The sequence below is a fragment of the Schistocerca serialis genome, chromosome 3, assembly GCF_023864345.2.
Source record: "Schistocerca serialis cubense isolate TAMUIC-IGC-003099 chromosome 3, iqSchSeri2.2, whole genome shotgun sequence".
Taxonomy (NCBI): domain Eukaryota; kingdom Metazoa; phylum Arthropoda; class Insecta; order Orthoptera; family Acrididae; genus Schistocerca; species Schistocerca serialis.
Genome location: NC_064640.1, coordinates 163,410,819 through 163,427,597, shown reverse-complemented (window position 1 = coordinate 163,427,597; position 16,779 = coordinate 163,410,819). Strand labels below are relative to the sequence as shown.

Genomic DNA, 16,779 nt, shown 5'->3' with positions numbered 1-16,779 from the left:
TGTTGTCGCCAGTGGTCGGCGGAAGGTGCACGTGCCCGTCGACGTGGGACCGGACCGCAGCGACGCACGGATGCACGCCAAGACCGTAGGATCCTACGCAGTGCCGTAGGGGACCGCACCGCCACTTCCCAGCAAATTAGGGACACTGTTGCTACTGGGGTATCGGTGAGGACCATTCGCAACCGTCTCCATGAAGCTGGGCTACGGTCCCGCACACCGTTAGGCCGTCTTCCGCTCACGCCCCAACATCGTGCAGCCCGCCTCCAGTGCTGTCGCGACAGGCGTGAATGGAGGGACGAATGGAGACGTGTCGTCTTCAGCGATGAGAGTCGCTTCTGCCTTGGTGCCAATGATGGTCGTATGCGTGTTTGGCGCCGTGCAGGTGAGCGCCACAATCAGGACTGCATACGACCGAGGCACACAGGGCCAACACCCGGCATCATGGTGTGGGGAGCGATCTCCTACACTGGCCGTACACCACTGGTGATCGTCGAGGGGACACTGAATAGTGCACGGTACATCCAAACCGTCATCGAACCCATCGTTCTACCATTCCTAGACCGGCAAGGGAACTTGCTGTTCCAACAGGACAATGCACGTCCGCATGTATCCCGTGCCACCCAACGTGCTCTAGAAGGTGTAAGTCAACTACCCTGGCCAGCAAGATCTCCGGATCTGTCCCCCATTGAGCATGTTTGGGACTGGATGAAGCATCGTCTCACGCGGTCTGCACGTCCAGCACGAACGCTGGTCCAACTGAGGCGCCAGGTGGAAATGGCATGGCAAGCCGTTCCACAGGACTACATCCATCATCTCTACGATCATCTCCATGGGAGAATAGCAGCCTGCATTGCTGCGAAAGGTGGATATACACTGTACTAGTGCCGACATTGTGCATGCCCTGTTGCCTGTGTCTATGTGCCTGTGGTTCTGTCAGTGTGATCATGTGATGTATCTGACCCCAGGAATGTGCCAATAAAGTTTCCCCTTCCTGGGACAATGAATTCACGATGTTCTTATTTCAATTTCCAGGAGTGTATATGGTTGGTGGTCCAGAATCTCCCAGTGAAATGCCCAGAGCTTTTCAGGAATTCTGATTGCTACATGTGGTCTCACATTATCATGGAGCAAAATCAGTTGTCCACATCAAGACGCCCTTGATGCTTTTGCCTGATGACAGCCCTCAGACACGACAGTGTGGAACAGTAGCTGTCGGCATTGATGGTTGCACCTTGTGGCATGAAATCCAGTAGGAGTGGTCCATGGCTATCCCACTTTCCCAACAGGCGGCACTGAATGGACCTTTTTGTCACAGGTGAACCTGAATGCTTCCACACTATACTCTGCCTATGTTTCTGCTGTTTGGATTCTGGTGTGAAATGCAATATCCATGTTTCGTCGCCAGTAACAATGCAGTCCAGGAAACCTTCATCCTCCTTGGAGTACTGATCCAGATGATTCTGTGAAGACATAATTTTCTTACCTTTCATTATGTCATCCAAGTGCTTAGGCACCCACCAACATGAAAACTTCTGGTACCATAAGGACTCATCAGCGATGTCATAAGTACTCCCATTTGATATGACAAGCTCCTACAAAATGGCCATGATGTTCCTAAGCCAATATGATTTCACCATTGGATCTATGTGGGAAATGTTGTCATTAGTAAGTGACAAACACAGCCTTCCTGACTACTCATTGTAATGCAAGACTTCATGGATTATGTCAAACTCACATGACCAATACCTCACAGTTCTCAAAATGAGACAGTTTTCCCCTTATGTGGGCTGCATTTTCCTGTAGATCTCAATGGGTGTTTGTCTATTGCTCTATAGAAAATGAATCACACTTTGTGGCTCTAATGCCATGGATGTGTGAAGCACAAAGGCCACCTTTAACAACTGACACCAGTGCCGTGTGCTAGAGCTACTTGCAGATAAGGCCAGTGTGAACCAAGAAATGTCCAACACTGGGAATGGATGTGTTGACTTCACATTTATAGTCATAATTTGGCTAAAAAAATAGGTGCAAACACTTTCTAATTTGCCTTCGTATATGAAACATGATATGCAAATGGATGAGGAACACAACGATAAAATGAAAATACTACATAAGAGAGTAAATTATAGAAACTCTGTGCAGTCAGAGAATGTCATACATACCCTTGCATCATTTATTCCTGTAAGCTTTGTTTTAGGTCTTTCTAACACTAGGAAGGCAGCCAGATTGGCAGTGTACGAGGCAACAATTATCATAGCAAAACCAGCCCATACCATGCCAAGGACACGTGCTGAGAAACTTCTGGGTGTACCTAGTATTAACAGAAAACAAAAAGTGTAGTTGTATTAGGTTTCAATTTTTCATGTGTTTTATTAGTCACAGTAGCTATGGGAACCTTCTGAGGAATATCAGTTGGAAATAACTTGTGAATGTTATTTTTGTTTCCAAATGTGCAATATGCAGTCTTCTCCTAATGTTTCATAACACTGACTCTCCATTACTCTCTTCTATTATGAAATGAGCCATTACTGAATACATTATTATTCTTATGTGTAGTCTTGTATGTCAATGGTTTTATTACTATTTTACTTATAGCAGTAATTGTTTTGTCCACGACTAATGTAATACACAAGGCCATTATGCAACTGTAGAAGTATATAGCAATTAAATAGCATTCCAGTCACATGACAATTTTTTTGCCATGATCACTTTTGACAAGTGACTACTTAACATCACGTTTTTATCGAAATGCTGTACCTTTAACAAATGTAGGCAGAACCAGTGTCCATTTAGAGTGGTTGTGTCTGATATAATAATAACATATAAACTTGATAGCAGGTGATGGTGGATCTTCAGGAGACATTGCAGATATAATATCATGTCCTACCAGAATTTTTAAAAGCTTCACATCAGATGTATCGTGGCTATGCAATATTTCAGTAATTTTCTAAAATTTTACAGAGGCTGTATATATGTGCATGTGTGTGTGTATGGACACTGGTGGTGAAATTGGTAACTGACTACCTCATGTTCAGTCAGGAGGAACGATTTGCAATAAGCAGCACTGTAGAACTGCATGAAGTCATTTATCCAGCTGCCAGCTGGGCAACGTATGACTGATGAACTGATACATTGCATCTTAGTGGTAAGTAAACTGTGCAGGAAGTGGAATTATTGCGAAGTGGTGCTGACATATTCAATTTTTTCAAGTTGTTGGTCACTTAGTTTAACTGGAATAATTTAGTTAATTAGCAAATAAAGAAAAGTGCAGCCTCTTACCTTCACCAATTCCACTATTCAGCAACACTCCCCAGGCAAACCATATTGCACTGGACAAGTTTAGAGCATCCTCCTCAGTTCCATCATTGTTAGCTAGCTTGAAGCGGCCAAAAGGTGAGAAACGATCCAGGAGATAGAGTACCAAAGCAACTACATGCACTGATACCATAACTAAGATCCACAAGGTATTACTGAATGGTTGTAGAAATGAAACAAGTGTTGAGGAGCGGGAAGGCTGCAAAGTTGAGATATATAGGTAGAATAGCATTTATTTTAACTAGTGTACTACATAATTCACTCATTTAATGATATTTTCTACCTTTTTTTCAAGAATTGTTATTCCTTGGTATTTGAAAGGCTTGCTGAATTCAATGAATTCTGCTCTCTCTGGATTTATGGTGAGTGGTGCAACAATCATGTCTGCCCTGTCATTTACCAATTCTCCAATAAGTCCTGTCCATTCTTTCTTTCCCCCAGCTGCAGAAGGGAAAAAATTTGAGAAAACAATTTTTTTGTGGTAGGGGTGTTAAGAATATCAGTTTAAGAAAAGACATAATCTTCAGTCATGACAAGAAAGAATTAACATTTTGTAACTACTTTCAGAATCTAGAATGAAATTTTCACTCTACAGCGGAGTGTGTGCTGATATGAAAGTTCCTGGCAGATTAAAACTGCGTGCTGGACCGAGACTCGAACTCGGGACCTTTGCCTTTCGCAGGCAAGTGCTCTACCGACTGAGCTACCCAAGCACGACTCATGGCCTGTCCTCACAGCAGGAACTGGCGGAATTAAAACTGTGAGGACGGGGCATGAGTCGTGCTTGGGTAGCTCAGTCAGTAGAGCACTTGCCCGCGAAAGGCAAAGGTCCTGAGTTCGAGTCTCGGTCTGGCACACAGTTTTAATGTGCCAGAAAGTTTTTACTTTCAGAATGTTTAGCTTCTAACTTTCTACAGAGAATTGAAGATACTTATTTTTCACAACAATAGCTATTAATAGAGTGTAACTATGTTCAGTGAGTACCTTGGAGAAGATGAAACTGTAAGTTAGACTGCAGTGACAAGAGAAAAAATGAGGTACAGAGGACATCATATTACTTCTGCATTTTGTGAGCATAAAATTATTTAGCTCTGACTTTTGGTACCAGAGCCCTGGTTATAGCCCACAATTAGTTATGTTAGAATGTTTTTATGGGTGGAAATTGCAAATCTACATGTTCACCTGCATCATTTAAATCTGAACTCTGCAAGTCACTGTATGGTGTATGGCATAAGGTACAAATTGTATCAGTGTAATTCCCCCCCCCCCCCCCCCCCCCCTCTCTTCCCTTTTATTCCTTATGCAGATGGTACGCAGGAAAAATGACAATCAATATCAATATGTATCAGCCCAAATTTGCTTGGTTTTAGCATTGTGTTAATTATATGAGATGTGTGTTGGATGAAGAGAACTGCTTCTTGCCTGTTTTCTGAACTTTGGGTTCTTGGAATTTTTGTAACTAAAATATAAATAACTCAAAGGTTCCATTGACAAATGACACTTGTTTAGTAGTAATGATAAACATAGACTTTAATTATCCCTTAGTATATCTGTGTAAGCAGTTGTCAAAGTAATACCCATGTTGTACTTGTATGGTAAGAAATTAGGAATTCTTGGCATTGACAATGAGAGAGCGGTTCATCAGATTGGTGAATATCAGTCACAAATAAATACCATATGAGTATTTCAACTGGCAGCCTTGTCAGTGAGAGATGTCACACAGCATGTATCTGTGACAAGTACATATGAGATGGACGAGATGAGAGAATAGAGCTGTTTGACAGTACCAGGAAAAGACATTACACATCCACCCATCCACCAACAGACCCACCCACCACCACCACACACACACACACACACACACACACACACACACACACACACACACTGTCTGTGACATCATTAGGGTGTTTGGGCATTTCACAGGACACTGAGGATTTACAGCGAGTCTCCTGCAGTCAACAATACGCAGACAAGGGTTCTTGCCAACGGCCACCAAGACTGTAACAACAGACTGTAAGTCCAAGGTACAGCAGGCCGAGTTGAAAAAGGTCACTCAGCAATCCAAAGCTAGACAATAGCTGTACCATTCAGGATGATACCACTGTGAGGTACAGACACCACAGCCCTACCTAGTACCTCTGGTAACTTCATCTTACAAGGCACATAAATTAGCATGCTGCAGCACCACCATGACTGGACACTTGAAACTTGGAATGCAACTCCTGATGATTTGAAGTACATGTTGTTACACATTGATGGAAGATTTATGTATGAGGAATTGGACCACTGGGTGCATCTGTCATTGTATGCCACAGACAAATGTTACAATGGTCTGCCAGAATGCCATATGAATCTGTTTGTTTAGCTGTACAATACCACTGGAGATCTATACATTCTCCTTACACAGAGCACTCATTCAGGTGTTCCTCAGCTGTGTCAGAGTAGTTTAAGGATACCCCATAGACACTCACAGTCTCTGTGAGTGATGGGCAGCTGTTGAGTGGCCATAGATCATGAAAAGTAAGAAAGGAAGACATCCCGTTGTTATGTAGGTCATTAGAGATGGAACACAAGCTCAGATTGTTTCAAGGGTGGGGAGGAAAATCAGTCATGCCCTCTCAAAGGAACTGTCCTGGGCTGTGCAGGGAGGCCGCATGGTTTGAGGCGCCATGTCACGAATTGCGCAGCCCCTCCCACCAGAGGTTCGAGTCTTCTCTTGGGCATGGATGTGTGTGTTGTTCTTAGCAAAAGTTAGTTTGAGTTGGCTTAAGTAGTGTGTAAGTCTAGGTACCAATGACCTCAACAGTTTGGTCCCTTAGGAATTCACACACCTTTGAACAGTTTTTAGTATTTGTCTGAAGTGATTTAGGGAAATCATTGAAAACCTGAATCTGGATGGCCCGGATGCAGATTTGAACCATCGTCCCCTTGAATGCAACTCCACTGTGCTAACTGCCTGTGCCATCTCACTCAGTGTCATATATCACCATGACTTCCTCTCATTTCCATTGTTTTGTGGGGACCATGCACAAAATTCTGAAGCTAATAGGGAAAGCAAGTTTTCCACTGCTGTCTATTTAGGGCTAATGTGTAACCTATTGATTGGAATGTGTCTAAAGGAAACTGCATAATGTGGTGATACACTCCATGTAAATCACTATCAGCCAATAAGTGTAGTTTGTTCAAGTTAAGTAGAATGAAGACAGATTGAAATTAAGTTACAGTAAGTGAAACTATACTGAAGAGCCAAAGAAACTGGTATACCTGTCCAATATCGTGTAGGGCCCACGCGAGCACAAAGAAGTGCCGCAACATGATGTGGCATGGACTCCACTAATGTCTGAGGTAGTCCTGGAGGGAATTCACACCATGACTCCTGCAGGGTTGACCATAAATCCATAAGAGTACAAGGGGTTGGAGATCTCTTCTGAACAGCATATTGTAAGGCATCCCAGATATTCTCAATAATGTTTACGTTTGGGGAGTTTTGTGACCAGCGGAAGTGTTTAAACTCATAAGAGTGTTCCTTGAGCCACTCTGTAGCAGTTTTGGACATGTGGGGTGTCACATTGTCCTGCTGAAATTGCCCTAGTCCGTCAGAATGCACAATGGTTATGAATGGATGCAGGTGATCAGACAGGATACTTATGTATGTGTCACCAGTCACCTAGATGTATCAGGGGTCCCATATCACTCCAACTGCACGTGCCCCACACCATCACAGAGCCTCCACTGGCTTGAACAGTCCCCTGCTGACATGCAGGGTCCACAGATTCATGAGAGTGTCTCAATACCTGTACACATCCATCTGATCAACACTATTTGAAATAAGACTTATCAAACAGGCAACATGTTTCCAGTCACCAACAGTCCAATGTCAGCAATGATGGGCCCAGGTGAGGTGAAAAAGTTCATGTTGTGGAGTCATGAAGGGTATGTGAGTGGGCCTTTGTCTCTGAAAGCCCATATTGATGATGTTTCATTGAATGGTTCACACACTGATACTTGTTGATGGACTAGCACTGAAATCTGCAGCAATTTGTGGAAGGGCTGCACTTCTGTCACATTGAATGATTCCCTTCAGATGTCATTGGTCCCAATCTTACAGGATCCTTTTTTGGCCACAGCGATGTCAGAGGTTAGATATTTTACTGGATTCCTCATATTCATGGTATAATCGTCAAACAGTCATACGAGAAAGTCCCCATTTCATCACTACCTCGGAGATGCTGTGTCCCATTACTCATGCGCTGACTACAACACCATGTTAAAACTCATTTAAATCTTGATAACTTGCCATTGTAACAGCAGTAACCAATCTAACAGCTGTGCCAGACACTTGTTGTCTTGTATAGGCATTGCCAACCACAGTGCCATATTCTGCTTATTTACATATCTCTGTATTTGAATACACGTGCCTACACTAATTTCTTTGGCACTTCAGTGTATTTCATAAAGAGTGTTGACTTAATTTAAACAATGGAAAATCAAGGTGGAATATGACAATATTATGAAAAGCATAGTTGCTACTCACCATATAGTGGAGATGCTGAGTTGCAGATAGGCACAACAAAAAGACTGTCAGAAAGTAAGCTTTGGGGACTGATGACCTCAGAAGTGCTTAGAGCCATTTTTTGAAAGTAAACTTTTGGCCAACAAGGTCTTCATCAGAAATAGGCAAACACACACACACACACACACACACACACACACACACACACACACACACACACACATACACACACACAAACACAGACATGACCATGCCTATCTGTGACTCAGAATCACCACTGTTTGGTGAGTTCACTTAATTTATTAGATTTATGAAATGGAACACTTCCCTAGCAGTACTTTAAAGAAATTTCAGCCTCATATTGCTGAAATGATTAGTATTGTCAACTGAATGTGTCTGTAGACACGACCACCCCTGAGATATTAGCAGTTTTTAATTTCCATTCAACATCAACTGTCTACAAACTGCAATGCTCACACGAAAATTTACTAAATCTGTGATGACACTATTCAGAAGTTATTTTATGTTCGCATATAATAAATGATGAAAAAAATTCCATGTTTTGAATCTAGTCACTCCTGTAAAGTACTACAAGTCCATAATTCCATGTGTATAAAATTTTCATCTGGGCACACACACCAGACTCTCCCAAAAGACAACTTTCAAAAGATCTGAACAACTCAGTAATGCCTTTTAGAGGGTGTCCTTAATGTTTACGGTCAAAATTATACAAACAGCACAGGATTTCAAACTGAGTATTTTGCAATAAAGAACTATTACAAGGAATGAATACTTACTGGTAGGTTTTTATTGACATAAATGACTTACAGATTAAATCAACAAATTAAGTTCATAGCAGCTGTTCAAAGTGGTAACCATTAGTCCTAACAATTGTGGGCAGAATATCACAAATTAACACTAGCTAACTTGCTCAATTCAAACAAGCAACCAAAAACTAATGTCCTATTAATTTATCTTGCTCAGTGCCAGTTTACAAGTTGCTTGAGAATCATTGCTGAAAATCTGAGACAAGTACAACATATTGATTTTCATCAGTCCAGACCTGGATATTATAGCAGTTTTAAACATCATCTTGGTAAGAACTGTAGAGAGTTTCACACTGCATCACGGTGATGGATAATCCTTCAATTGAATTGAACTTAGAGTACAAAATCATTTGTTCATGCTTGCACATGTTGTTTATTGTAGAGATGTTATTGGTGCTCCAGCAGTACCTTCCACACTGTATTCACTGAAGGGTGCTTTTCAATGAAGAGTGCTTATTGATGAATCATGTACCACACAAGGTAACACCATCTAATTGAGTTCTACTGAGCAAACAATTCATTGTTGAGAAACTGTGTCCTCAGCACAACCCATTTTCTCTTTGTGATGATAAATTTGTTCCATTGAGGATGAGACCTGTAGTGTAACTTTTCTCTCTACATTCATGAGGCTTTCCAGGCACTGAATCCTGTTGCACAATGCAATGAGTGCACATCTGTCAAGTTCCTGCAATGAGCAGTACTCCATCTTTGGCAAACAGTCATGAACTGAGAACAATGGTAAACTCCAGAGTGGACACATCACTGGTGGCCTGCTTTTAGCAGTCAGTTTACAATTTTAGCACACCCACCAGTAGGTATTGCAATGAATGGAGATGAGTTGGAGTGGTTATCACAGTGGAAGAGTGAGGACAACTGCCATGGAGGATGCACCCAACATGTGGTACGTGCAGACCCACTGATGGGAAGTCCATACCAGCTGGTACCACTAAGCTGGGTGGGGTAAGTCTAACACTGAGTTCAACCACTGCAGACCTAATCTTGTATCTTGTGCCATACGCTGTTTCCATGTGCTCAGTCATCAGCCACTCACACTGGCCATGTGTTGTGTTTATTCCTGTGCATATCTCTACACAGTTTCGGCCTTTCTGCTTTCCTGCAGATTGACTCACATTGTGGGGTTTCATTTCTTCTTGTGGGTTTCTGTTCCCTGTCTTGCTCTCTAGTCACCATCAGTCCACACATTACCTTGTGCCAACAGTGTGGTTTATTGGCATTAAGGATGTTCTTATGCATGTGATTCTCCCATTTTTTCTTTCCTTTTCATAGTATTAGTTTAGGGTCACTATGCACCCAGTATTTCTGCAATGCTGAAAGAAAAAGTTGTGACTGCAGAAGAAGCAGCAACAGGAGCACCTTGAGCAGATCCAGACACTGCTAAACCAGAATGTGGAACTGTTTGCTCCTATGCCATGCAGGTGTGACACTTCCATTTCTTTCCTTCCATTTTCATAGTATTAATTAGGGCCACCATGCACCCAGTATTTCTGCATTGCTGAAAGGAACAGTTGTGACTGAAGAAGGAGCAGTAGCAGTAGCATGAGCAGATATAGACACTGCCAAACGAGAATGTGGAACTGCTTTGCACCTGTGCCATGCAGATGGCAGGTGGTAGATGAGGCTCCCACTGTGCAGTTTCTTTCCAACTGCTGCCATTCCCCATGTCATTTGTCAGTTTCAGTGAGCCTATGGAAAGCAGGGAAAGTTACCTACTCTGGCTCTTGCTGCACTGCCGAGTAAGGAGTTTCGTCGATCCAGGAAATAAAGCCACCTTGTTATTGCTGAGCACTGTAAGGTTATATGAAGTTGTGGAAAATTCTAAGCCCTTCACAGTGCCTGAGAAACTCCTTTTTGATGAACTTTGTTGGTAGCTTAGGCAGTATTTCAGATATCAAATCCATGTTGTGGCAGCACAGCTACAGTTTAACCAGTTTCATATTTATACGTAGCCTGGATGGCTGATTTGCAGGGGACTTCACAAAAACGTCATTTTGAGTGTCCCAAATGTGTTACCTCCTACGTAGATTCTCCAATTCAGGACATGTTTATCCTGTAAACACCTCATCCTGACGTTCAAAGTGGAGTGTTAACCTTGTCTGACCCTTTTTTGGACCACATTGCCCAGATTGCAGAATCATGTCAGCTTACAGCAGCAGTGAGGGACTTTTTCCTGAAAATTGACTGGTGGTGCAATTAGGTGTACATGGTAAACAGCTCCCAGTGCCCTGTGGTGTTCCCCAAGTGGTCTTCCCTTCTACCAAGTCATCCAGAACAGTCATGTCAAGGCACTGCCCATTTTTCCCCTCATCATGTTTGGCAGGTTTGCATTGATCACAGCATCATAATTCTCACTTGTAGCATTTTTTATCTCCTTGGTGTTGCTTTCCATTGCTGTCATTGGGAAAGCCAGTTATCCTGCCATGTTTGCCTTTTGGTAGATGTCTGATGAGACTGACCACATGTGGAGGGCTGGCCGGTGTGACCGAGGGGTTCTAGGCACTTCAGTCTGGAACAGCGCGACCACTACGGTTGCAGGTTTGAACCCTGCCTTGGGCATGGATGTGTGTGATGTCCTTAAGTTAGTTAGGTTTGAGAAGTTCTAAGTTCTAGGGGACTGATGACCTCAGATGTTAAGTCCCATAATGCTCAGAGCCATTTGAACCATTGTCATGTGGAGGCCACACGTGAGGTATGATGTTATGCTGTTTGCGACAGTCAGTGAGCAGGGGATTGGTGGTCGGTAGCTCACATTTTCACTTGTCTACCAGCCTTCATTGACGTCCTGCATACGTTGCATATTTGCTTATGTTGGTACTGGATATGTGACTGGTTGAATTTCAAGTAGACATGTGAGCAATGGTCATCCTCATTAACCTAGATACATACATACATACAGGGTCTTGAGCATCTAGCCAATGGTATGGCTGCTACATCAAGTTGTTTCTTAAAGTAAACATTGTAGTCAATTGAGGGGGCATTCTCCATTTCTGGCTGTTATATGAAAGTGGAACAACAACTTACATTGTTAGTGCTCAATTCCTCAATGGTGGAAAAAGTTTTTGGGCTCGATGCTTTTTCTGTTTTGGGCTTCCAGATAGTTGACATAGTCCATTTAGTATCTCAGTCAGTCCATTTTCTAGATTTGGACTCCTTACTATGGTCATACAACCAGCTCTTTGAGAATAACTTGGGCTGAACAGAAAATTTCAAGGAACTTGTTTCTCATAAGCCATCAGTGGCACCTAAATTTTGTTGCCCACATTGCATTCCTTTCTCCATGGATGACAAGGTAGAGTCTGAGTTGCAGAATTGGCATGATCAGGGAGTCATTTCTCCTATTTTAGCATGTCACTGAGCCATGCTTTGGTGATGATTCAGCATCTGATGGCACCATGCACATTTGCGGCAATTTTAAACATATGGTCAGTGCACAGTGTGTTGGGGATTGGTGTTCCATTTGATGGCCATAGCAGTTGTTGGTGAAGTTTTCAGGGGCTCAGTATTTTTCACACATCAATTTGAGTGATGCATACCGACAGTTGCCACTGGATGCAGCTTCTCAGACTTTCTTTGTACTCAACACCCCTTTTGAGCTTCATGAATTTAATTACTTGGCTTTTGGAATCTCATCTGCGCCAGGAATTTGTCAGTGACATTTGGATCAGATGATTCAGGGCATCCCCTGTTGAATAAACTACATAACTGGTTATGGGTTCTACACAAGAGGAGCATTTTCAGAACCTACAGATGGTTTTCAATGCCTTCTGGAAAATGGCCTTCATTTCAGACTGGAAAAGTACACTCTTTACCTTCCAAAAGGTGCATTTTTTGGCATGTTTATTTGGCAAAGATGGCCTCATTGCTACAGGTGAACACATAAAAGTCATCATCTACTAGCCGGCACCCAGGAACCTGAAAGAGATCTGGTCTTTTTGGGCAAGATTTCATATTATGCTTTGTTCATTCCCCACACATCTGCCGTCCTCTTAACCAGCTTCACCAAAAGGGTCTTAAGTTTGTCTGGTCAGCGGATTTTCCATGGGCTTTTCAGTCCCTCAAGCAGTGTTTGTCCTTTGCTTCCAGTATGGCTTCTTTTATGCCAGGAAACCTTTAAACCTGGCCTGTGGCAAGTCGAAGTATGGCAATGGTACAGTTCTGTTCCATCAGAACCCAGATGACATTGAACATCCTATCACTTACATATCAATGACGCTTTCTGTGGAGCATAATTATTCACAGGTGGAAAAGCATGTGCTGGCTATTGTTTTCGTAATTCAAAAGTTTAATGTCTTCTTGTATGGGCAAGATTCCTCCTCAAAAGCTGCTGGTTTCCTAATCTAGCCCTCATTCCAAGCTCCCAGATAGACAGCCCACTAATTTTGGAGATGGACCATGTTTCTCAGTAATTATTGCTGACTTTCATTTCCACTCTCCCACCCAGCATGCAAACGCTGATGCATTATTGTGACTGCCTGTGGAGCCTGATCCAGAGGTTTATTGGCAGGAGGCTCTCCTGTTCATATTGGTTGATACCTTGCAGAAAACCTTGTTGGATTTTCCATTGATGATGTTGGAAGTTGTAACCACCATGGCCGCCAACCCGCTTTTCCAGAAAATTGTTTCAGTGATCTATGTGGATTGAGTGGAGTGCATCTTTTTTGGGTGCAGATCTGGCATAGTGTATGATTTTTCTCCTATATGTTGTCCAGGGGGTCCTCATGCTTGCCAACTGTTGAGTGGTCATCCCTCAGTATTGTGTCCTCACAAAACAGAACCACGCCGTTTTCCCCTTGCAGGGTGCACATTGATTTCATGGGTCTAGTTTTGGGGAGCACGATGTTATTGGTGGTCAACGCCTTGTCAAACTTCCTGTATATAGCCAAGCTGACTTCCACGTCATTGACAGCCACTGTGGGCATTGTGAGTCATTTTAGCCATTGAGGGACACGCAGGACCCTTGTGTCTGATAACAGTTAGCAATCCGTATCATGGGAGTTTGAAGACTTTTGCATTTACAATGTTATCCAAGATGTGGCTACCACGCAGTTTTACCTGGCATAGCTCAGAGTTGGAGCACTTCATGCTTAGGTTCAAGATCCATATGAAGAAGTCCATGTCTCCTTGTTCACACTATGATGCATTGTCAAATTTTCTGGCTGTATGTTGGGCAACGCCAGTCATTGGGTGCAGTTGAGTGGAACATTGGCATGGGCGCTAGTCGTGGAGTCTTCTTCATTTGTTGCGCCCCCAAGTCACTGCCCCAGAGCACCATTTTCGCCCTGGAACTGCAGTTTGGCCCCGGTCTTTTGGCCAGCAGCAGGGCAGACATGGTGGGCTGCAAAGGTGGTCAGTTGTCTCTGGTGGATGTCAGCTGGGGGCAGCTGACCCATCATCCAAATCAGTTACCCTGTTGGGTCATTACCACCACAGTCTTCCAGTCAGCCAGCAGCAGGGTTTGTTGTGAAGTTGTTCCAGGTGTGGACTCCCACTTGCAGCAGTTTCCTACCATGTTGTTGACCTCCCCATTTTGCCTGCTACCTTGGACCAAAGTGAGACACACTCCCTTGCCTACAGATCTGGAGCCCATGGACTTGACCTGCCCTCCTCCTCCTTCTCCTCCTCCTCCTCTCCCCCTACCCCCCTGCCAGTGGCTTTGGCATCACCTTCACTACAGCTGGTTGACTGATTATTGCCTCTGCCTCTGCATCCTTTTGCCCCTCTAATGGAGCCAGTAGCATTGTCATTATCTCCTCTGGAGATCAGTCCACTGCCTGGACCCCAACACTTTCTCTGGTTCTGTGCCAGAGGACGTAGCCCAAGCCTGGCCATTTTCAGCTCTACATGGCCTAGTGAGGGGGGCGGCGTCCGCAGCTCGTGGTCGAGCGGTAGCATTCTCGCTTCCCGCGCCCGGGTTCCCGGGTTCGATTCCCAGCGGGGTCAGGGATTTTCTCTGTCTCGTGATGACTGGGTGTGATGTCCTTAGGTTAGTTAGGTTTAAGTAGTTCTAAGTTCTAGGGGACTGATGACCATAGATGTTAAGTTCCATAGTGCTCAGAGCCATTTGATTTGAGGGGGGAGGCATTTAGTATCTCCACTAAAGGACATCGCAATGGAGGCAGATGAGTTAGTGTGGTAATCATTGTGAAATAGTGTGGATAACGTCCTTTGGGAGTGTATGTAATGTGCAGTATTACAACCATGCTGACAGAAGTTTTTACCTGCTGGTAGTAGTAAGCTTGGCAGGATGGTTCTAATGCTGAGTTCAACCACCGTGGACCTCACCTTATCATTGGGCCGAGTGTCATGTGCCCTTTCTGTGTGATCAGTCATCAGCCACCCACACCATTCGTGTGTTGTATTTACCCATGTGGATGTCTCTATGCAGTTTTGGACTTTATGCTCCCCCTAGACTGCCTTGCATGGCAAGTTTTCATTTTTTCTTGTGGTGTTGTGTAATCCAACTTGTTACCAAGCCCCTAGTCGTTTTGGCCAACGTTCGGTAAGTCTGAATATCTATTGGCAATATCATGCTCTTAGTGAACAGTTTTTCCATTTCTGCCTTGTGTTACTTAACTTCTCATAGCTTGCCAGTTGTTATGTGGACTCACAAACTCTGTAAGTAGCTGCAGCGACATTGTGATTGGGTGCCTTTTCCTAGCTGAAATGTTCTCTGCAAGCAGTCAGGTCTCAGTCCTATCCACACAGATAGGCCCTCACCCCAGCAACAGAAAAGTATCATGTATGAAAAGTCATTTCTAAAATGCTATGCCAATTTTGAGACTCTTAGTTTTAGACCTATTTTATCCTCCATAATCTAGTTGGGAAATTGGAAAAATGATATGCCAGTATATAAATGTGTAAGTGATTTTACGAAAATTATTATTATTATTATTTTTTTTTTGTGGTGGTGGGGTTTCATTTCTTCAAGCCATGAAGAAGTGTCTAGTGCAACCTTCCTACACTCATCTAGGAGTTTCCCACAACTGTACATCAGCCTTGAGCCAAATAATGCAATCACTGAAGCTGTTGGCATAATGCATAAACAGGCTATTATGTAAAATGATTTTCTAAAATGTTTTAAACAATATCATTTTTGCGTTTGGATGTAACTGTTTTTATAGTGCCTGAGAATGGCACATAAGGCAAAATTGCAATAACACAAGAGAAATACTTAGTCAAAAACGGAAATGACGTCATTTGAGTAATTTATAGTGATTGTGCATGCACATTACAAGACGTTAATAATTTCCTGAAACCTTATGACCTTATGCAAATTTTTCCATTCGCTGAAACGAATGATCCAAATCTAGAATAACATCCCCAGACAAACAGCTACTATAGTGTTTCACTGTCGACACAAGACATCCCGGGAAATGCTGTTCGGCAGGATATATAGCCGTCTGCAAGAAGGGGAACTTACCCCTGGGGTGCAGATCTTCAATTAATTACAGAATTCTTACGCATTTCTAGAAATAATTGTCTGCGATATTACAAAACTGCAGATTCAGCACTGCCGAGTGCGACGAGAAACACTTGATTTCAGTAATCACTGCATAATTTCGGATTGCCTCCTTGTCCGGGTGTTCACATATAATTGTACTGTTTCCTTCGCAGCTGTCTTTCAGTACAGGCAGATATATAAAAGTTGTATAAAAGATATTTGAGAGAGTATACCTCGTTTCTCCACTATTGAGAGTATTGCTCAATGGCATTTCTTGCTGGCTATTTTTATAGATGTCCAGCAAGCATTTCTCTGCTGTTCCGACTCCTTTATTTCTGATTGTTATATTCCAATGTCGTCCTAACACACAGGCGATTTGTATGTGGATGTAAAAACATTTTGCGAATATTTTCTGTCTTTGTTTCGTAGCTCGTTTGATATGCTTGATTGAATCGCATGGAGATGTAATTTCAGGCCATTAAAAAAAAAAAAAAAAAAAAAAAAAGGCAATACTATAAAATGATGTGCTTTACATTTACTAAAAAGATGCTTATTTTTGGGTATCGAAATAATTTAGCTTAAAAATCTATTAGTGATAACAATTGATCTTTGGAGCTCAATACGTTTATTATAGTTATAGTCAAATTTAATTCTTGGAGCAG

At 42.9% G+C, this 16,779-nt stretch overlaps 1 protein-coding gene across 3 annotated transcripts in view; it reads right to left on the bottom strand.

The window, feature by feature from the left end:
• Positions 1 to 16,779, bottom strand: part of LOC126471556 (glutamate [NMDA] receptor subunit 1) — a 524,350-nt gene that overhangs the window by 66,668 nt on the left and 440,903 nt on the right. For all 3 annotated transcript variants that reach the window (XM_050099783.1, XM_050099785.1, XM_050099784.1), the window contains 3 exons: positions 3,599 to 3,756; positions 3,280 to 3,514; positions 2,163 to 2,311 (listed from right to left, as the gene is read on the bottom strand). In XM_050099783.1, coding sequence (XP_049955740.1) covers positions 2,163 to 2,311; positions 3,280 to 3,514; positions 3,599 to 3,756 — 542 coding nt within the window. The remainder of the gene's footprint in view (positions 1 to 2,162; positions 2,312 to 3,279; positions 3,515 to 3,598; positions 3,757 to 16,779) is intronic.